The following is a 23,494-nucleotide window of genomic DNA, read 5'->3' as shown; positions in this document are numbered from 1 at the left end:
TAGATAGATAGATAGATAGATAGATAGATAGATGGATAATTTAAAAGATCATTCTAAATGCAGTAAGTTCCACCCAGAAGAAAGCACAGGATGCTGTGACATGCCCCAGAAAAGGAAAAAGAATGACAATTATGGGAATTGAGAGCTGGCTGCCTCCCCCATTTCTTCAGATGAGAAGGGGAGTATCTGCCTTGTGAACAGCTGGTCATCCCCAAGTGTATGGCCCCCACTCCTGCTGGGATTAAAAAAAAAAAAAACCAATGTTGTCAGCCTAAACTGACCCTAGGCAAAAATTAAATAAATAAAGGGTAAGATATCAAATACCTCCTCAAATGACCAAACCAGATTTCACCGGAAACGTGTTTGTGTGTTTTAAAGATAAGTGTAGCCTAAATGATTGTGATGTATTTGAATAGTACAGGTCTTTCTCAACTAGATGCAGGACAGAGATCTATCATTGACAAGACGTGTCTATAAATACGACCTTCAGGATGTCGCCAGAACAAGACAGATTCCCAAATGTGTAAGCTGTCCAAACAGAAGCCTGCCTTTGAAGTCCTCGCCTTCCAGCCTGCTCTTCCAAGGCCGCTCTTTATTATTAGCACGACAGGCTATGCTAATAGGTCACGTGGATACTGGCTTATTGAAATCTAGAGTTAGGGATGATCTGAGCTCATCTAGCACCAAACCCTGTTAGAGATGAAAAACAGGCTCTGAGAGAGGCCAGAATCACCCCATTCAGATCCACATCAAGACGCCCACCTACGTTTTCAGATCTAGTCCTTGCTACATTTTGATCGTCCCCGGGTAATTCCGGGTTAGTTTTACCAAACATAGCCACCACGGATATACCAGCATCTTTCTGGCATGCTCTTCCAGCCCTATTCCTCTACTGCCTGCAGCTCGGCAGGGACAGGCTGCAAGTCTGTGCAGCTGTGACTTGGTGCTCCCCAGAGTGAGTTTTCTACCAGAGCAGTCGCTGTGAGGGCGAAACAATGTGGGACACAGTAGAAGCTCTCTCCACAGGGAGAGTCACTGCACACTGGTGCAGCAGGGACTCTGCGACATCCGTCAGGAAGGGGATGTCATCAAACTGGCTTTCCACAGGACCCTTTCCTGATCTTCCTGAGTCTTCAGGGATGCTTTAGGTGCCAGCCTGTTGGGGCACTGCAGGAATGTGACCACTGCAACACTGTTTCATAAAGAGCCAAAGGCTAGAAGGCCAATCCTAACTTTCTGAAATGTGCAAACAGCTTCCGAATCACAAAATATCTTTTGTTTTTCAAACTTCCTACTAAAGAGTTCTATTGTGAGCTAATCATTTAGGCAAGCAGTAATGACCACACAATCTTACAGTGAGGCTCATCAGCTTCCATACACCATTTGGCTACTTAGAAGTAGTCTTTGGGGGGGGGGCTGGGGGTAGGGGATGCTGGGTATTGTGGTACCTGCATGTAATTCCAGAATTCAGGAGGCTGAGACAGAAGGATCAAGCATTCAAGGTCAACCTGGGTCGTAGAAGCCCTGTCTCAAAAATCAAGACAAGAAACAAAAACAAAACCACATCGAAATAGCTATTGTTTTAATGCCTGTGTTTCCTACTATAAAGCCATACAGTTAGATTTAAAGGCTACTTTTCCACCAGAGGCCCTGGCACACTGTCTGTTACCACTCCACTCTGATAAAAGCTGCCATTGAGGTGCATCAAAGCCAAAGGAAACACTTATTTTTTTAAAGAAAAAAAGAAAACCAACAAAACAATAACAACAAAAAAACCTCCCCTGATTAATTGCTAATTGCTGTAGATTTGGCTAGTTACTTGTCAGAGTTTGTAGGATGTTGTTTTGTTTTGTCATCTCTAAAGGAAGGGAGCAGGAAGGGAGAAAATTCCAGATCAGGATGGACAGCCCCAACTCCGGGGCAATTTCCAGACCTTGTCCTGGGGACGGAGCGGCAGACTTCACAGCTGATGAGAAAGAAGCAGGGACCGGGATTGTCCTGGGCAAGCATGCTTAGCTTCTAAGGCCTCTTCACTCTATCTTTCATGGCAGACATTTATCTAGCTGCATCCAGGGCATGTGCACCACTGTCACAGGCCCCCCATCTGCAAGGACAGAGGTCAGGGCCTTCCTGCCCAACCTCCTGTGGTTCCTGATCACCCTGGAACTCTCAGGGTAGTAGTATATCACTACCCAACAGGCACTGAGTATCCACCGAGTGCCAGGGGCTGCAAGCCAGGCCTCCTGGATATAATGTCTTACCAGGCATTGTTCCTTAGCCCTACTACCTCTGGTGGATCCAAGGACATGGCCTACATGGGGGCTGTATTCATTCCTGGATACTGGAATGCCTTGTTGCCAGCTGGGGCATGGCTTTCTGGTGTCAGGGTCCCACATTTTTCACCTAGTGAGTTCCTTTGTTTATGGTGTGACTGCTTAGACCAACTCTAGCAGTTTCGTGTTAGCTCTGCTGTAGAAGAACAAGGTCACCACATACAAGACTGAGCCACCCTTAATAATTAAGTAATTCAAGTTGTATTCCCTAGGGCTGGCAATTACTTCCTTTGGGTGGTGATATGATGAGATAAAATAATATAAAATGAGTTCCTCTCCAGAGGCCAAAAGCCGTAACAGTCATCGTATGTAATAGCTCCCCTACCCTTCCTCTGTAACAGTCATCATATGTAATAGCTCCCCTACCCTTCCTCCCAGACAATGGAGGTCAAAGATACCTGAGTTCAAACCATACTTAGCCGTGTAACCTTGACCAAATGACAAAACTCTTCAGAGCCTCAGCTCTCGTCTGGAAAGGAAGTACCATACCACACGTCTAAAAGACTAGCTACGGAGTTGTTATATGAGACAATCACGTAAGCTAAGTCACTTGTCCAGTACCACACAAGCACTATATGCAAGATCCAGGCAACGTGCCCCGGCAGTCTGATGCCCAGTTAATAACTTCAGGCTTCCCCCAGTCTCTGAACTCAAAAGGGCACTCAGACAAACCCATTTAGGTATGTTCTTTACTGTCTAATTTGGGGCAAACTATATATAACTGGCCTGTCTTCAGTCACTACACCTGTAAAATGCAGATCCTACCCACCTTCTTTCATGGAATGATTATTTAGAAGTAAAGGAGTTAATGGAGGCAGTGGGAAGAGTGCTTAGCTCAGCACTTAGGACAGGCTTTATGCTGGAATTACTTTTGATGTCCCAACAACATGCTCTATACAATTTTATGTTCTTATTCAATTATAAGAAAAACATGTCCGTGAGATTCTAGTTAGAAAGAAACTAGGCTGAGCCTACATGAAATCAGACTGAAGCAAGAGCCATAATTATTATTAATAATAATAATAACAATAACAATAAAAAATCAACACAGTATTCCTGGGGGCTTTTTAGGTCAGGAATTGTATCCGACCCACTGGATAAATGCTATGCCTAATGGGCAAAGAGCTTGTGAAAACTTTATGGCTTAGTTAAAAACCTTAGGGTGATGTAGGTTAAAGCGATTTTATCCCTGATGCTGTTGAATAGCAGGAATTTTACAAGTGGAAAAAGGGCAGCTTTTGTGAACATGTCAGACATAAAACAAAACACCACGTTAACGGAGAAGCTGGAGAGCGGACAGGGGCCAACCGGCTCGGGGAGCTGTTACAGCTTTCTCGGCATCCTGGATCACATTTAAGTTCACCATAAAAAGCAAAAAGAAAATGTGCAGTACTTTAGCGGCTTTTCTAGGTGCTGTTAAAATGCAAGGCAGAATTTCAGGGCTCAGATTAGCGGGGTGGGAGGGAGCTCATCTTACTTCATGTCTTCAGGGGCTGCCCCAGCCTCAGCACCATGTTCCAATCATGGAATTCAGAATGCAAATCTCTAGCAGATGAGGCGGCTGGGAAACAGAAACTGCCATGGACCCAGAAGGCTTCCAAAGTTCTCCTCTAAACATCCCATCTGTGAGCCCAGGGGCTTGGTAGTCCTGTCTCATGCCCTGGGTGGGGCCTGTGGGGAAACCTAGACACTTCCAGATGGACCGTCAACCATCCTTGAATATACCTCTCATCGCGTAATTCACACCTGACAATGCCAGACATTTCACAACTGCCTCATGTCTGAGTCCTTCGCTCAGAAAAAGGTGTTTGTGTATACTGGTATCTGAACTGTCCATCAAGCCGCAATGGTGGAGACGTCTAGAACGGTCCAGAAGTTGTGCTACCTAGTGGAGTCCTCAGATGAAAGATCTTTTTTTTTTATAAGTTGGAACACGGCAGGAGTCTTTTAATGGACTTGGGGATGCCCCTGGGGCATACCGACTGCTTCCTGGTGAGGCTTATTTCTCCCTGTGATGTTAAGGGGGAAGTCCTAAGTCTGGATCTGCTATTAAAGCAGGGACATCTGCTGCCCTCCTAATATTTTCAAGGCCAGTACCCCTCCTCCACCCCCTTTCCAGAACTCGAGGATTCCCCCCCCCCCCCCCCCCCCCCCCCCCCCCCCCGCCCAGGGCTACAAGCTGCCAGGGTGGGAAAAGGCAGAGGAAATCTTGTCTCCCTAAGGTATCTATCAGTTCCCTCCCTAGAGGCCCCTACACACTGCACACATCAGCAGCCCACTCCCCCAAATACACCAAAGCTGCACGGGTGCATGTTCCAATCCCTGCCTGACATTCCTCGTCCCACCCTCGTTTTAATTCACTCACTTTTTTTTTTTTTTTTTTTAAAAAACACAATGAAATTACTTGACTGTCAGCCTGGGCTGCACTCTGGGGCTTTTACACAGATGTACTCCGAGCTTTGATGCTGTGGTCCGCGCAGCTCGTCCGTGCCACAGCCGGCTCGGTAATGTAACATTCAAGTGCATATTTATTTTTAAACTGACCTCTCCTAGACGGTGCAGTATAAAGCAGGTCCTGCCAAAAAAATATGCTACTTTCTATTTATAAGATGAAACACATGCCTTCCCTCCCAAAGGCGAGAGAGAGGGGGGGGGTGGAGTATAATAATTCATAAAGAAAAAAAAAATGACTGGCCAGATCCATTCGTCCTCACATGCCTGTGTCAAGACACTTAGTGAGGAAGACGAGGAAGAGAAAAAGAAGAGGAGGAGGAGGCGGCAGAGGAGGAGGAGGAAAGATCTTGTAAATGCTTCAGTTGTTCAGAAACCACAGTCAAAAAAGAAAAAAAAAAAATTCAACTGCCATATCTGCAGGTTGGAGCCTCTGCTGCCTCTGTTAGCAAGGAAACAGCAGAGCTGAGCGGTGCACCCACATGTGCCGCCCGCCCGGGTGCAAACACAACCAGAGGGGCGCGATAGCCAAGCGCGGTTTGTTCTGATGGAAAAACGCAACACGCGCCCAGAATGGCTGTCAATAACTCGGACGGGGGGGGGGGGGTGGTGGTGGGGGGGGCTGCTGCCTGCAGCCCCACCCAAAAGAAGTAGGCGCGGACGGCAGAGCTCTGTGTCCTGATCCCCTCTGGGACGGCTCCATGTCCCTTTTGGTCCTCTGGACATGAAGCTCAAGAAGGCGGTGCCCGGGGTTATCGTCTCACCCTTGATAAGTCTTCCAAGCCCAACACACCAGCACGAGCTGGAAGGGGACTAAGGTTGACCGTGGTGGGACAGACTCACAGGTGGAGAAGCAGCCTGGGCTCTTACACACTCACCAGCAAGCAGCCGCTGAGGCTCGTCGCTTCTGCCCGGGGGCCGGGCGTGGGCCCGGGTCGCCTCCCGGAGGGCGCAGGCAGTCCTCGCCGCCGCCGTGGCCGTCGCCGGTGCGCGCAGAGGCGGAGGGGCGGCGACGGTTCACCGCATACTCTGCTCGGGGGACTGTGCGCGGAGTCTCCCCGGGAGGGCAGCGGCCGCGGAACCGGGTGGCTCGGTGTGCGTCCCCGCTGCTGCTGCGTTGCCAGCCAGCGGCCGTTGCAAGTGTCCGCAACACTGAGCGCGCGGCGGCTCGCCGCGCGGCCTCAACCTGCCGAGGGCGGGGCGCGCGGGGCGGGGCGGGGCCCGGGAGCGGGGCGGGGCGGGGCTGGTGAGGCCAGGGCAAGGGCGGGGAGAAGGGTGCTCGGCCGCCCGCCCGGGGACCCTCCCTCCGCCGTACCTGTCCCCAGCCCCGCCAGACAGGCGGCTGCGCGGCCGCGGGCTCTTGGAGGACAATGGGCGCCCACTGTCACCTTCCCAGTCCCCACTTCCCCCGGGATGTGGCTTCTCTCAAAGTCAAAGCCTCCCGGGGGTGGGGTTCGGGGGTCTCTTGGGCACAAAGAAAAGTGGCTGGGGGTGCTCTCTTCAAAGAGGGGGTTCCCCCCCCCCCCGGAGCGTGGCTGCCCGCACGGTGCGGGAGGACAATAGGACTCCGCCCGCACCCAGGACCCTGGTGCTCACCCTCGTGTCCCCGCCTCTCCCTGCCCTACCTAGCCCATCTAGCAGTGCCGGGGTTCGCCGCAGAGGGAGGGGACCTGCGGTGAACAAGGGCCACCTGACCGCGTCGCCGCAGCTCGGCCACAGCTCCCCGGGGGACCCCCTAAGCTGCTGTAGCTCCCGGGAGGGAAGGGAAGGGGAGGGTCGCGTGCTGTCAACGTGCTGCTCGCTCCCCCCGCGCCGCAAGCTGTCGTCAAAACCCGGAGCGCGGATCATCGGGCGCGCGGGAGAGACGCGGGGCTGGAGGCTGGGACCCCGCGGGACAAGGAGAAACGCAGACGCAGCAGGTTTTTCCTGTCCGGAGGGAGGCGACTCCTCCTCTCCACCCCTACCCCCTCCCAGGTCTTTGAGAGATTGACCTAAAGCTGCGGAAGCGGGTGGTGGCTCTCCCGGACGCTCGGCCAGGCGGCGCAAGTGGCGCAGCTGCTGCTGCTCCCGACCGTAAAATTCCGCCCGTGGCGACACCTGCGTCTGTCGGTCACCCGGCCAGGGCCTCAGGACGTCCCGCCCCTCTGTCCCTGAACCTCAGTAGGAACCCAGTGAATGAGTGTTAACTGTCTTAATCGGCCGCCGTCTCTTCCTTCTCCCTTCGTCCGCCTGGTAGGAGACAGGAAAAGGTGGCGTTTTTCCGGCGGTGAGGTCCCCGCCGGCTTGGATGACCTGGAAAAGGAGCTGGAACCCGGAGGAGTCGCATGCTCCGGGCCTGGCTCCAACCCGGGGACTCTCAGGTTGCCTGGAAATCCTGGCACAAAGCGGAGCCCCTCCTGGAGACCTTGGCTTCCAAAGCAGTATGGGCTTCAGGTCATCACAGGGATGCCTCCCCCTCCGCCCCCATCTCTCTGAAACCTTAGATTGGGGTGCACGTTAAGCCCAGGTCGTAAACCACGGTCGATGTTAAGGTGAAGTTGAAAAGGAAGCGGACGCAACTGTTCGGGAAAGCAAAAATACTTGGGTGGAGTGTTAAAAGCCTCAAGGAAAATAATATTTGGCAGGTTAAATGGCCGTGAGGTCGGAAGTCAAATATAAAAGCTGCAGAAGGGATCCCAGAATTCTGACAAGCAAAACAGTCTGTGAAGATAAGGGACCCGGCCTTGTTGCCTTTCTTCAACCCACGGACGGCTCCAAAGTTTCCTTTGGCAGATACCTGGGTTCCACTCCAGATTCCTCAGAGTTCTACTTGGGGTTCATATTTCAAAATATATGTTCCATTTGGCACTAATGTATATATTTTATATATGAATTTATTGAGAAATATTAAATGTTACTGGCCTTAGTTAGATAAAGGTATTTTTATAAATATTTATGCACAGCTTTCATTACATATGGTATTTTTAAAAGTAAAAATATGCATGATATACATTTATGAAATACCACATGAAAAATTCCTTTTGCACACATAAAGACATTCCTTACACATATGTCTTGTGTGTGATTTCTGTTTTTTTTTTTTCATTTTTTTCTATTGTTAGCTGCTGTTCAAAGCAGTCCATTTCCAAATGTCTAAGTAAATAATTTCTTTTACAGTTTGGGCAAACATGGGGTGGCAGGTGGCTTGGAGGTTAGGACTTGTATTTCCAAACCCCATTTTCACTCTCGTGTGCTGTCTCTGTCCTCTGATCTTTTTGAATGGGTCTTTACCTCTGAGCCCTAAACAGTGCGTGCACAACCTACCTCTTCAAGGGTCTGGTGGCGCTGGCCTAATTTATCCCAGCTTCTTTGAGACCCTGTGTTATTTGCTGAACACCTCTTGTGGTGAATTTTCTTTCCAAATGAATTCATTTCCTGACTTAGTTATGGCAGCCTTTAGGTTTCGTGGGCTTAGACGTTACTGTTGGGAGGTTTTCCTGCTAAAGAGGATGGAGAGCTTTGCTTCGGGAAGACTGGGGAGTCTGGCACTCTACTCTGATTTTAGGAACGGGTGAAGACTTGACAAATCAATGGGAACTTGGGAGCCTGTGACTTAATATCTATAGCACACAGGACCAACAGATGAGCCTTTTTCTATTAGTTCTGACTCTAGACAACAGCTGAGTATTGGAGGTGTCCACCATACAATCTACACAAGATACAGAGGACAGCATGCCAGAGTATATAGGCAGGGCCTGTCCACACCTGCTCACAACAGAGTGTGGGTCTATGTAGCCTTGGCTGACCTGGAACTGGATGTGTAGGCCAGGCTAGCCTAGAACTATAGAGATCTGCCTGCCTCTGCCTACCTTGAGCGCTAGGATTAAAGATGTGTGTCACTACATCCATCATCCCTTTGTTTTCTGAGACAGCATCCTATGTAGCCTAGCCTGGCCACCAATATCCTACGTAGCCGAGAATGACTTTGAACTCTTCCTCCTGCCTCAGCCTCCAGAGTGCCAGAACTGCAGGCACGCACCGCCTTGCCTGGCTCATAGCAGTTTTTCTTTTCAATTCCTTATCATCTCTTTAACTGGCCCCAAGTGAAGCCAGCCAGACAAGACTAGCGTTAGCTCCACTGGCTTGGGTGGGGTGGGGGTGGGGGTGGGGGTGGGGCGGCATGCACAGGAGCCCTGTCACATGGGCTTTCGTGTCAGGCTTCATTTTTCTATCCCTTGCTTGCTTTTCACCCAGCTCTGACTGCACCAGACTCCAAGCTGCCCTGCAGTTTACGCCAACTGAGTCCTGCCCTCTTGCTGTCCACGACGCTTCTTCTTCCCCCAAAGCTTTCAAAGCCTCCTTTCTCTGTTCATGAAGATCTTTTTTCAAATAAGACTTCAAGGGTGAGGCTCTCCCTCCCCTAAAATAGCAGCCCCACCCAAATTCCCTTTCCTTGAATAAAGCAGGAAGAATAGTTTCTTCATGACCTGACATGACATCATCTGTATTTACAGTCTTGGTTATGGCCTGTTTTCTGTAATGTACGAACGTAAAGTACTTTGTAGTTTCCATACCTAAAACAGGGCCCAGCACATAGGAGGCCATCAGTAATACCTGTTGAATAAAAAGCCCTTAATAACAATCGGCAGTGAGTCTAAACGTCTTGTTGACGAACGCTAAAGCTACAGTATAATATTATATTAAACATTCCTGGGATATACCGCACGAGTGCTGAGACCAGAATTTCAGCCCCTTCCTTTTAGTCTAACCGAGCAAGAAATACAAAACACATGGAACGTTTTAAGTTCTAGAATTCAAACATTTGAAAGCAAGGCTTACAAAAAATGTCTTTATAGTCCATGTATAATGCATAACTATTTTTCTTCTGGCGAAGCTGAAATGTACTCGTGTGTGCTCAGCTGGGGTTTTCCTCCCCAAATGCCACATTCAGATTGAACTGAAGTGTGCATGTTCTCCATTATCCCCCCCCCCAAGTTAGATCTAAGTGTGTGTGTGTTGGGGGGTGTTAAGAAAGTGGAAGGTTGGGACTTTTTATTTGACGGTGCTGGGGATGAAACCCAGGGCACATGCTAGGCACATATTCTATCACTAATCTACATCCGTAGCTTGATTAAAACTTTTTAAGTGTGTCTCTAGCTACAGCTTAGGGATCCCCTTTGGCTCACTGATTGTAGCTGCCCTTGAGAGGAACTACATTAACCCGTGCTAATGAATTGGCTTCACTAGATGCCAGAAAGCTAAGAAATTTTCTCACCAGCAATTTCCTTGTAAATAAAGAAGCTCAAGTCACCTTCTGGTTAAGAGCCCGAGTTTCATCTAATCAAACAGAGCAGGAAATGGTATATTCGAGACTATGTCAGCTTGCAGACTGTAGGCCCGGTGTACAGGTCTAACTAACAGGGCAGAAAGTCTGCCTAGAACTTTGGAGACATTTGTGCAAGTTCAGCAACGCAGGCCAGCACAACTTTAATTTGTGGATGAGACTTTCAGGTATAGATGCAGCCGGATCTAGCTGATTGTTAATGGAAACCGGTGACTGATGATGAGTATTGTCTAAGATTTACATAGCTTTTGTTACTCTTAATAATGTGTATATATATATATATATATATATATATATATATATATATATATATATATCATCTCATGTCTTCATTTCAGGTTGTTCTGTCTGTGTTAGGTAGTATCTTAGTCAGAGTTTACTATTACTGTGAAGAGACACCATGGCCACAGCAACTCTTACAAAGAAAACATTTAAGAGGTTTCAGAGGTTCAGTCCACTATAATCATGAAGGGGAGCATGGCAGCATGCAGGGAGATGTGGTGCTGGAGTTGAGAGTGCTACATCTTGCAGGCAACAGGAAGTTGACTAACTCTTACGCTGAGGGAAGCTTGAGAAAAAGACCTCAAAGCCTGACCCCACAGTGACACGCTTCCTCCAACAAGGCCACACCTCCTGATAGTGCCACTCCCTTTGGAGGCCATTTTCTTTCAGACCACCACAGGTAGTAAGGTGCTTAGGCCTGTAATTGGCAAACTAACAAACAACAACAACAAAACCATTTTTACTTTCCAGAAGAGATTCGAGGTAATTTAAAAGGTTTTTGTGCACAACGAGTCATTCCTCAGTCCACTCCTTTCCCCAGCTTTGAGAGTGTAATTAACTGAATCATTGCGATCATGATCTCTGGATATAGTCTTTCTCCAGGTATCTATATGTCTATCTCTTAGCTGTCTTCAAGTTTCTGCTTTATTAGCTCCTCAGAAGCTTTCCAAGATGAAGTCCTGACTCTTTCTATCCCTCTACCTTCTCATTCTTCTCCACAGGACTTTACCACCTGACACATGTTTTTTTATTGTCTTCCCTGGTCCCACATCAACTGAACATAAATTGCAGGACAGAAACATTGCTCGTTGTGTTCACCGCTACATCCCAACTCCTTGATCAATACTTGGCACATAGCAGGGATTTAAGTAGTTTTTGAAAGAATAAATAAATCCCCAGTACTTACTACCTGGCCCACGGTAAGTATTTGTTGAAGGAAATAATGCTTTGATGAGCCAATGATAGAAAAGACTTGCGCTTCACTCCAGGTCATACAGAGAGTGATCGATTGCTTTATGTAGATCTCAGTCCTGACCGGTTCTTTCTCTGAATCTTCTTTCATCTGTGTGCCTGCTTTTACAAACCGAGGCTTTTGTCTTCTTAACAGAATTAATTTGGTGCTGGACAAAATATGCATATAGACTTGTGATAATGACTATAACATGAGCAGGAAGAAGGATTATTTCACTTCTGTCGGAGAAATGAGATGGGGGGGGGGAGTCTGCTGTGATAATCCTCCGTGTTTCCTCTCCTCCACAGGCATGGGAAAGACATACCCATAAGCCTCCCCGACACACAAAAAACAAACGCCTGCATCTGCAGAAGCACTCAGTCTCCAAGGTCTCTCAGATCTCTCTGCCACCAGCCATTTTTCTTGTTACCCAGAGTCAGAAATCTCTGTGCACAAAGGACAGCTCCTCTTCTGAGGGATTATTACAGGTCACTTAACTAAGATTCCTGCCCCCCCCCACACACCCCACAAACAAAGGAACCAGGAAATGAACTATAGAATACACACAGGGCCATCTATCCTGGCATTTGTAACACAGAAAACGATATTTGAATATTTGTGGATGTGACCTTCAAATATAGACGTGGGTACAATCTGATTACTACTGCCAACCTAAGAGATGTTTGTGAGCCACAAATAGTAATACAGATCGTAGTAATGCTCATCTTCTTCTCAAGGCCCCAAAGTGGTTTACTCTCAGGGACCAGAATCTCACTTTGCTAGTGCTCTGGGCTCTTGAATACATCTCTCCAACTTGGTGGAGTGGCTGTGTTTGTTAGATTTTTCACCTGGCTGTTTACTTTCTAGGTAACAACAGACGAGTAGGTATGTGGCCTTGCCAGCACTTGGAGCTACCAGGCCTCTGACTTAACAGGTTGGTGAACAATGGGAGGGCACCCTGTCATATATTCAACCCACATTCACGGGGTGCCCACTCCGTGCCAAGCTATCAGGCTGACACCCTGGCCCTCTCCTTGGACTGACCTATATGTCTTTTGCCCTTCGGCACTTGACTACTATGAAAGCTATGTTCCCAAAGCCTGCAAATAGACTTTCCCAGGACATCTAGATGCCTCGGGCTGTGTCTCTGAGCACTTTTCTGAGAGTCAGGAGACATTCAAATTGGGTACCCATATGGAAGTTGACTGACAGACAGAACACCTTTGCTTTGTATCTCAGCCCAGAAATGCAGAGAGAGTCACACAACACTGAATGCTAAACTGTTCCAAGGGAGTCATCCTCTGAGAACCTACGGAAAAATCTTTGTCCCTAAGAAGGACCTAGGACTTCCTTGTGTTTTTAAAATCTTATCTTTGTTGTTTCTAACTGTGAATCTGTCTAGAAAGCAAAGAGTTGTATTCGTTCATTCCATTACGCCGTAATTCCTAGGATTTATAGCACAGATTTGCTTGCTAGTGAACATGTTCTGACATTCTTCTTGTGTCTTTCAGCTTCTGTCTGTTGAACGCCAGAATTCGAAGCACCATGACAGGAAGGAACTCCAAGGGACTCAAAGATGAACACACTTCCTATTCATGGACAATTTAAACTTGAAACAATGATAAAAACAAGCATACAACCAACTAATGCAAGACAGCATGCAATAAACATCAGCTCCATATTTTACAAACATCTAAAAGCAGCATATATTCCTCCATAGTTTACAAGCATCTATAGTAACATATATTCTTTCTCTCTCTCTCTCTCTCTCTCTCTCTCTCTCTCTCTCTCTCTCTCTCTCTCTCTCTCTCTGAGACAAGATCTAACTATGTAGACCAGGTTGACCTCAAACTCACAGCAATTCTCCTGCCTCTGCCTCCTGAGTGCTTGGCAAGGACACCCAAGTTATCTGTTATCTGATGGGACAATAAACACAGAAATTAGAATCACATGACATAGATAATGTAGGATGTATGGTGTAGTAAAACTGACACGTGGCTGTGCATTAGTAGTTTCGAAGGTTTCTCCTACTGAAACGAAATTCTAAGTGGGATCTGTGATGCACATTCCAGGTACAGCTGTCCCTCCTGTACTCTAGTGGGGAGCTCTTTGGCTCTTAGTGTCCCACATTCTTTCTTACCAGAGTGTACTGAGATTCCTTCCTGACTCTTCTGGGCTCTGTTACGACCTCGGTATTTATGTCCTCAAACTCATGCATTAAGAATCTTAATCCCCCAAGTGATGGTGTTAGGAGGTGGGTGGGGCCTGTGAGAGATGATTAAGGGCACCAGGATGGAGCCCTTGTGATTAGGGATCATACTTAGAAAAGAGACTCCAGAGAGAGCCCTCAGCTCTTCTGCAATATGAGAGCACCATAAAGACAGCTGCCTGGTAACCAGGAAGTGGGCCTTCACTCAGTGCAGATCGTGGTCTTCATTTTGGACTTTCCATCCTTCATAACTGAGGGAAATGGTTTCTGTAAGCCACCCAGTATCTCGAATAGTCCTTTTGGTATAGCAAACCAAACAGACTAAGAGGAACTCCAAAAGACACAGCTGAAACCACTTTGAGATGATCTGCAAGGGGAGAGATTAATTTTGGATAGAGTAATAAGAATGCCTTGACTAGTATGGGGTGATTCCTGAACTTTCCATTGCACAGGTCTGAGTGTACCACATGTGGTAGGGATCTTTACAACTAGGCAAAATGGCCAGACACAGAGAGCGTTCGGGAGGATTAAGGACGCCATTAGTGAGTTTTATAGAGTAAGGGGATTCCTAGCAGAATGGTGAAGATGAGCTTCATCTTTGTCCTCCTGTGTCCTCCTCCTCCATCACCTTCTTCCTCTCCATCTCTCTGCAACTCCTTGCCTGCTCTCCTCACCACGAGAGCCCTGGCTTCCCTAGATTCTTATCTTTTGCAAAAAAAAAAAAAAAAGTACTCACATTAGCTCTAATATTTCTTTTTCTCTCTCATGTGTGCATGTGGGTATGTGTGGCTGCATCCTCCATTTGGCTTAGGTTCCTGTGTTCTTCATCTTCAAACAAAAGGACAAAGAAATCACATGAACTAATGCTGAGAGAATTATAAAGGATGTTATTTATTAAACGAGGTTGTTTTCCAGTCCTTTAAAGAATCAATCTTCTAGTAGGACCTTTGTTAAACTGGTAGATTGGAGTAAAAGGGTTATAATGAAGGAGAGGTCCCAACTGGCTAAGGTTCAGCCTCACTGAAGGGAGCATGTATTTGAGGAGGGCTTAAAAGAGTGAATGGTATGCCAACATTGTTGTAGGATGCATAGAATCACTTTCCTCGTATGTTAGAGTTCTAACCCTCTAGATACCAGAATTACTGTATTTGAAGATAATAAGCAAGGTAAGTAAGGTTAGGTGAGATCACCTAAGTCATCTTAAATCAATCTGACTGCCATTCTTATTAGAAGAGGACTTGGGACATGCAAGGACATGTCAGAGACCAAGTGGCCATCTTCAAGCAAGGAAGAGAAGGCTAAGAAGAAACCAGACCTGCTAATCTTAGGCTTCCAGTTTCTAGAACCCTGAGGCAATAAATTTCTTTTACGTACTTTATGTCTTCTAGTCTTACAAAATGCCCAGTGTTGTTTTGCTATGGCAGTGTAATAAAACAAAGTGTAGACCAACAACTATAACAATAAAACTGACAGTGAGAACAGGATGGCTGTTCAGAGGCTGGAAATAATGTAATGGCCTGTGTTCAAGAGCAAAGTGGACCCCGGGTTTGCTGGCATGCTGGGGCCATCTGCCAGGCTAATGGGTAGCCAACAAGGTAGTCAGTAGGGTGCCTGGATGGAGCAGACCCCTAGACTTGCTCTTGTGAGCCCAGGCTGCTTGATAGATGGTGGCTTTTCATAGTAGGCATTTCTATGTGCTTTCAAGTCACTAAAAGTCAGTCTTCTGCTTACTCCTAGTCCATAGAGTTGGCAGAACTTAAAGACAGAAAAACACTAGCTACGATGGGTGTGTCTGGTTATCTAAAGATCCTTAAAGCTTCATGCAATCTTAAAGGTCATCTAGTCTTGGCTTACATTTTTAAAGTGCGTGTGGGGGGTGGGGACGGGGGAGACTGAAGTTCCAAAGGAAGTTACTGATTGTCATTGTTTGAATGCTAAATGTCCCCCAAAGATCTACTCGTTGAGAGGTTTGTACTGAAGGGTTACAATATTGGCAGGTGCTACAGACCTTCAGAGCCGGGCCTTGTCATTGAGAGAATGCCATTGAAGGGAAGTATAGGACCTGTCATGTCATTTTTCCATCATACACTCTCAGCCATTGCCACTGATTCCATTAACCATGGACCAAAGAACCTTCACTATTAGGCAATAAACTTATTCTTCTAAACCTAATTATCTCAGGGGCTGGCGAGATGGCTTAGAGTATAAAGGCATTGGCTATGCAAGCATGCTGCCTTCAGCTCCATCCCAAACCCATAATGGAAGGAGAGAATCAATTCCCGAAAATTGTCTTCTGATTTCCATACATGTTCCTCAGCACTCATGTGTACACACACACAATAATAATAGTAAATACAAATTAAAAATTAAAGTTAATTATCTCAAGTATTTCATTATAGGAATGCAAAACTGATCAATACTGCATTTTTTCCTCTAGATTGTTCAGTTAGTAATAAAGGTCCCTAATGTAGAAGTTATAGTGTTTTTTCCCTTTTTTCCCCCTCAAAATGATGTTGCTTTTATTTGAAATGGAGTTTTCTCAAAGATTAGGATGAAAAAGTGCCCTGAGTTATGACTTCCAGAAAAACACATGCTCTGGAGTCAGCAGCCAGGTTCAGTCCCCAGCTCTCCACCAGCAGCAGGTCTTGTGACCTGAGGTCACTGTACCTCAGCTCTCTAAGCTTTACCTTTTCTCTGTAAGGGTGGCCTTGGAGTTGGGTGCTTATTACAGCACATACCTTGAAAGTGATGTGAAGATGAATGGGGTTGCCTTATTCTCCAGTGTGTGTTCACATCTCCTTTACCTACCATGCTGGAAGGCCTCCTTTCCCTCTGTGTCTCTGGGAGTACTTCCTATTATGGAATCTGTAAAGCAGATGTGCCTTGGGTGGGTAAAGCATCAGGGTTAGCCTGGGAGAGAAAGGACAGCACCTAAACCCTCGTAGAGAAAAGGGAAACAGAGCATAGATCACCCAATGATTAACAGATAAGGCATCTGTAAACATTTAGACTCTCTGGCAAGCAGGAAGATCTGAGAGACTTTACATGGTAGTAAAAGTACAGGGCAAATGTTCCATCTCCAGAGGGGTCACGAAGGGTCACGCAACAGGTGCACTGACGTGCTTTGCAAAGCATGAAGGACAGAGCAGGTGCGCCACAACCATCCGTACCAGAAGCAACCACACCTCAGCAGGTCGTGAAGGAGGGGGTGTCCCAGGCATCTGGGGGGAGGTTTCTGTAGCTTAGATTTCAGGAACAAGGAAGGCCAAGCTGCCTCAGTAGCACCATGGCAAATAGACCCAACAATCAAATCCATGCAAAGAAGAGTGGCCGGAGCACGTCTTTATTCTGGTGCTCTAACCTTGTGGAGCTTTGCTGACATTGAAAGGGGCCAGTCTCTCCTAGGCTAGACAGGAAACCACTTGCCTTAGGATCTGCCTTTCGTATGCAAACCAACTAATCTAAGTCCACACTCAGCCACCTCTTTATCAGGCACTCCTTTTGTAGACTCAAGATCTCCTGCCCTAATCACCCCCGGGCCAGGACTAGATAAGCTTTTTGAGTCGCTGCCGCAAGCCATTACGGACAGTTTGAAGTGCCTCTCCTACTCTCTTGGTGGGAGGAAGCTCCTGACTTTATTCACATACACTAAACAAACAAAACAAAATTTAAAAACCCACCTCGCCTGGCCTTTTAAGTGAAAACCATCTTAAAACTCTCCCCCCACCCCCCTCTCTCTCCCTTTCTTCTCTCAGGATTACCTCATTGTCTTTTGATTTGAGAAGTATGAACACGGGAGCTTCAATTGTAGCACGAATCTTAAAAGTTCTTATTAATAAAACCAAACCCAGAGCCAGATACTGGGGTTAAAGCTGGAAGATCAGAGAAGCAGAACAAGCCAGCCACCTCACCTGGCCAACTTCTCAGCTGATCCTGTTTCCTCAGACTGGAAGCTTCTGTGTCCTTATCTGAATGGCACTCAGCTGAACTGATGCTAAAAGCCTAAAAGCTTAACCAGGCCAAAAGCTTCTAGTTTCTGGTCTTCACACCTTATATACCTTTCTGCTTTCTGACTTTAATCACTTCCTGGGATTAAAGGTGTAAGTCACCATGCCTGGCTATTTCCAGTGTGGCCTTGAACTCACAGAGATCCATGCCTCCAGAAGGCTAGGATTAAAGGTGTGAGTGCCACCATTTTCTAGCCTCTATGTCTGTCTAGTGACTGTTCTGTTCTCTGACCCCAGATAAGTTTATTAGGGTGCACAATATTTTGGGGAATACCATATCATCACATTCAATCAAATGGAAGATTCAAGATAAAGGTTTCCACATTCCACACCCCACTTCTGAGAGGACCGCAGAGAACCACCCTCTCTCCTTTGGCTTCAGTCACTTCCAACTGTCTATAATGGTTTGTGGCAGTGACTCAAGTCTCTTGTTTAGTTTTCAATTTCATGGACAAGGTTGTAGTATTTCAAACAGTGTTCAAATAACAATGGGATGTTAAAACACCAATTAAAGTGACCACCCCTTCTTATCCTAACACCTCCCCGCCACACACACACACATGCAAATGCTATTAAGGGTCATGAGAACTTTGTGGGATAATAGAAATTCTCACTTAATGAAGGTATAAATTCAAAATGGTAATCGCCACTTTAGGAAACAACTGGGCAGGTCTTTACAGAGTTCCACCCAGTGTCACCACCAGACCCACCAACCCCTCACACTACCAAGTAAGTCAAGAACCACATAAAGACCAGCGTCAGAATGTTTATAGCAGCTTGGCTTATAACTACTCCCAAACCAGTGATACAAATTGTACCACACCCATATAACGGGAAGGTTATCAAATCACACAAAAGCCCAGATAAGTCTCACATACCTGTTGCTAAGGGAAAGAAGCCAAGACTGGAGGTTACATACCGTATAACCCAATTTACATGGGACTCTGAAAAGACAAAATTTGTACAGAGAGGCTCAAAAAATAAGTGGCTTCTAGGGACTCCAGGTAAGAGAAAGAGTTGGCAAGGAAACCCCCGGGCACATTGTTGATACAGTGAAACTTCCTTTTTGCTATTATCAGGCTAGATACGTGAGACTATGCACTTGTAAAAAGCCATAGAACTTTACAAAATAAAGATGAACTTTATGCAAGATTTAAAAATCACCTGGGAGGTTGGAGGATCTCCAGATGGAGTATAAAGTATGACAAAACAGTCGATCTGTGTGACAAATGGTGAAACAACTTCATGGAAGTGAGTGTGGCAAAGTGTTGACCTAAGTAAACCTGGAAATGAATGCGTCCGTAAGATGAAAGACACACTAGTTTATCACAGTTTTCTATTGGGGTATGGGCTAACAATTACAGAAGTGCTGTAAACTACCCTGGAGTTAATCAGTTGAGAAAATAGATAGCTGGGGTGGGAGCCTGAGTCCTCATTGTAGGAGGGAGAGGGCACAGGCTTGCAAGATTTCTCTCTGTGGGCTGGAGTTGGAATGTTAGCACATATATATTTAGCGTACTGTAGATGTGATGATTGCAAACAGGAATTTTTATAGACCTATGACTATGCATGTAGGTTGACATGGACACATGTCAACATGGACATACAAACAGGGGGATGAGCCTAGAAGTCATATAGCATCACGGCTGCATGGAACACACCCAGATCTTGGTATTTCACACCATTCTCCATGAAAAGAGCTGGGGCTCCTTAAAGAAACGGCTGGTTCTTGGAGGGGCTGATGAAATATGTAGGATGAGCCTTGAGTATCTTGTAGTTCTAGAAGTAAAAGAGACTCCTGCCAAACCCCGTGGCTATGTGAAAGGAGCACAGGGCTTGACAGAAAGTTCCCAGTGGCCAACTGAAGAACAAGTTGAGCAGCGCCATAAAGTAAAATTGAGTTATCATGCAGAACATATAATCAATATCCACGAGACCATGTGGATGACCGAATAATCGAATAAATGGGGCACAGCTCCCATCAGAATAGTGACAAATAGATTATGCAGCTACTTAGTCATTGAAGATGTTGATTATAAATCCTTGCGATTTCATTGCAGCCCGAACCATGTGATTTCATTTAAAGAGCACATTATGAAGGGGAGGGGACAGTAGAGAAACCTAATAAGCACCAGCCTGGGCACGTGGCTGAGATCAACGTCAATAGTCACGATTCCTGTTGCTAATAGCAGCCTTTGTCATGCAATCAGAATCTGCTCTATCTCTGTGATCTTCACCTTTCAAATGCATGGCCTCCATCCAATAATGAAAAAAATAATCAGATAGCTTCTAATTGAGGGAAATTTTACTCCAAAGACTCTGGAGAATGCCAGATGTGGAGGCGCATGTCTGCAAGTCCAGAGTACTGGGGAATGAGCTGGGAAGATCGTGAATTCAAGGTCAGCAGGGTACCCTGTCTCCAAACAGACCATCTAGATCATCAAAACCCAAGACAATCTTAGAAAGTGCCGCAAATAGAGGCCTAAGGAGACATCATAAGTAAAAGCAACAAGGTGTGTTGGATGGGATCCAGGCACGGACAAGACACTGGCAGACACCGAGGAAGCTTGAATAAAGTGAAGACTTGAATTAAAATAGCATTTCATGTTTGGCAAGGTGGTCCAGTGGTTAAGAGCACATACTGCTGTAGCAGATGACCTGAGTTTGATTCCCAGGAACAGAATTTGGTTCTTTACACCACGCCAAATTGCTCACATCCGCTTATAATTCCAGTTCCAGCGGCCTCCCAGGGCACCAGGGCACGACACACACACACACATACACACACACACACACACACACACACACACACATTCATGTGCACACACACATGCATACACATACGCATATCCACACTCACATAATTTAAAATAAAGTAAAATCTTTAAAACAGTGCTTCAATATTGGCTTATCAATTGATACACGTAGATAATGTTGATGTAAAATGTTAATAGGTGAGAATGACGTATTCTCTCATAGTTTATTTGCAAATCTAGAACCATTTAAGAAAATTTTCTTTCTTTTTTATTTTTTTAATGTGCTAGTAAGGAACCAAGGGGGACCCTCATACACCGCTAGTGGGCATGTGCAATAGTCTAGCCACTATGGAAGTTAGTATGGACATTCCTCAAAGAATCCAGCTACGCCACTCCAGATCAGCATACCATAGAGACACTTACACACCAATTCACAACAGCTAAGTTATAGACCAGCCTAGGAGTCCAGCAACAGAGGGATGGATAACAAAAAGGAGGTAGCTGGCAGTGGTGGTGTGCACCTTTAACCTCAGCACTCAGGAGGCAGCGGCAGGTGGACCTCTGTGAGTTCGAGGCCAGCCTGATCTACAGAGAGAGTTCCAGGAAAGGCGCCAAAGCTACACAGAGAAACCCTGTCTCGGAAATCCAAAAACCAACCAACTAACTAACCAACAAACAATCCTTATCTAACACAGCGGATATATAGAATGAGAAAATTTAACCTAAGGGAAAAGGTTGAGAAGAGGGTAAGTACTCTAATATTTTTTAAGCTGATTTCTGTTTTTTACTTGTTGTTCTGTAATTTAGGGCTCATAAATTTAACTTCTTTAAATAATAAAATGATTACATTAAAAAAAATTAACTCATAAACAAAGAGCTGAAAATCTTCAATAAAAAATAACAGAACACTGGAGTTAGCAATTCAGTAAAGCAAGCCAAAATTTAAAGCATCAAAGGTGTATATACAAAAGTGTAAGACTCTATATATTTTTTGGATGTATTCTTATTGATGTATATGTATGTATCTGTGTGAATGTATGCCACTTACGTGTGGTGCTTTCAGAGGCCACAAGAAGACACAGGATCCCCTGGAGCAGGAGTTAAAGGAAGTTGTGAGCCAGGTGAGGGAGGTGCTGGGAACCAAATTCAAGTTCTCTGGACAAGCGGGAAGTACTCTTAACAGCTGAGCCATCTCTCCAGCCCGAGACTCCATATTGTTTTTTCCCATACTGATGGTAAGAGTGGCCATATGCCCGTTGTAGTTACATTATTGGAATGAAAACATGAAGTCTCTACGACAAAAAATAACCTCAGCTCATCTGTATTGGTCTATTGCTTCAATCTAGAAAACACTACTGAGGGAAACAAGTAGACACCGAAGATTTCAGAGCAGAGCTTCTCAACCTGTAGGTCATGACCCCTTTGGGGTCAAAGGACCCTTTCACAGGGGTCACATAGCAGATATCCTGCGTATTAGACATATACATTATAATTCATAACAGTAGCAAAATTACAGCAACAAAATAATTTTATGGTTGGGGGTCACCACAGCATGAGGAACTGTATTAAAGGGTCGCAGCGTTAGGAAGGTTGAGAACTACTGCTTTAGAGAATTCTGTTGAACCTGGACTCTTACCCATCAATAAATAGGTGAGTAGATGTTGAATCTTTAACAAGACGCTCCTGTTCCCTTTGGCCCAGTGTTGACTACCATGTGGCTCTTTGGGTGACTGGCTCATGAGTTCAGATGATTTGAAATGTTTGGCAGTCTACTTGGGAATTACGTAGACTCACACACATCCTTACCATCTCTAAGGAGGTGGGGGACAGGGTCCTGAAAGTGCTTGTGGATCCCAAGTATCTCATGGGCAAAAAGTGGAAAAGCAACCTTCTGCTTCAAAGGGGAGCAGAAGGGCTTTCTCCTGGTACAATGCTGGCATGTACAACCCAAACACAGTCTCAGTCCCTTCTATTTATTCATCTTGTACTTACAGAATGGTTGATATGTATGTGCAAGGCCTGTCCTGGGAACTGTGGACAACAGAAAGACAAACTAAACGTGGGCCTCGCTGATCTTTCCTCAAGATAACTGATAACTGACGAGGAAATAGACTCACATAAATAATGAAACGAGAGAGCGATCATTGGAAATTAATCATGCCGAGTAGATACAATTATTCAATTTTCCTCTGCTACTTCATAAAACGTACAGGATCATATGAAGCTATTTATCTATCAATCACACCTAATTACATTTTTGGTTAAAGTTCTCATAATGTTCTACCCGAGTCTTTCATTTACACTCTTGCAAGGTCTGGTTAGTCATCAAGCCGAATAGATGGGAACACCTTAAATGGCTTCTCACAGCCATAAGGATAAAACATGCAGCATTTAGCCAGCTACAAACACCTCCTGTCTGGGCCTGGCCCTGCTCACTGCATTAGCCTCATCTGCCTACACCCACGTTCCGAACAGGGCATTATGGAGGTATTCCACACCTTCGTGTTCTTCCATCCTAGTCAGGACTCCTTCCCGGCCTTCCCTCTGGTCCTTCATCTGACCACTCAATGTTCTTTGCATCTCAGCCCGAGAATCATCTCTGTTTTAGGGTCCTGCCCACTGGGCTATTATCTCTCCTCTGTGCTACTACAGTTCTGTGCTACTCATGGCTCTATCCCATCGATTAGCTTCTGGAGCGTGCATCCATCTCCTGTCCTTCACGCGTCCTTACTCCTCCTTAGACAGTCCCTTCGGAAGCCCTCCTCCCTTTAGTGTTAATCATCCCCTCCTCTGATGAGTCATTAAGACTTTGTTTCTCTCTCCATTATAACCCTGGATCGTCTGGGCCTTGTGTTGTTCACTATTGTGTTCTGCCTAGTTTTTGTTATTGACAGCATCTCAATAACTATGTAGCCAGGGATGATCTTGAACTTCTGATGCACCTGCACCCATCTCCCTTTACCTCACCTATTTGCAAACCATTTCAGGAGACACAACTTATCTTCCTCATCATATTTCAACACAATACCAGCCAGGGACACCTTATGATGAAGATAATTATCCTTTGTGCTGTTACTTGGGCCTCTAGGCAACCAAACATTTCAAGGGATGTGGCAATATACTGTGTACCCTAATACAATTTGCCTGAAGACCAGTGAATAGAACAAGCCACCAGATTAAA

At 45.9% G+C, this 23,494-nt stretch overlaps 1 protein-coding gene across 1 annotated transcript; it reads left to right on the top strand.

Annotated features, from left to right (window-relative positions):
- The first annotated feature begins 4,179 nt into the window (after positions 1 to 4,179).
- Positions 4,180 to 13,060, top strand: LOC131897746 (translation initiation factor IF-2). The gene is made up of 6 exons (XM_059248735.1): positions 4,180 to 4,208; positions 4,779 to 4,837; positions 5,515 to 5,877; positions 5,942 to 6,703; positions 12,209 to 12,275; positions 12,853 to 13,060. The coding sequence occupies exons 1-5, from the start codon at positions 4,180 to 4,182 to the stop codon at positions 12,265 to 12,267; spliced, it is 1,272 nt and encodes a 423-aa protein (XP_059104718.1). The 3' UTR covers positions 12,268 to 12,275; positions 12,853 to 13,060.
- Positions 13,061 to 23,494: the final 10,434 nt, after the last annotated feature.

The sequence above is a fragment of the Peromyscus eremicus genome, chromosome 22, assembly GCF_949786415.1.
Source record: "Peromyscus eremicus chromosome 22, PerEre_H2_v1, whole genome shotgun sequence".
In the NCBI taxonomy this organism is placed as follows: domain Eukaryota; kingdom Metazoa; phylum Chordata; class Mammalia; order Rodentia; family Cricetidae; genus Peromyscus; species Peromyscus eremicus.
The sequence above is the reverse complement of the archived record's forward strand: the minus strand, read 5'-3'. Positions and strand labels throughout refer to the sequence as shown.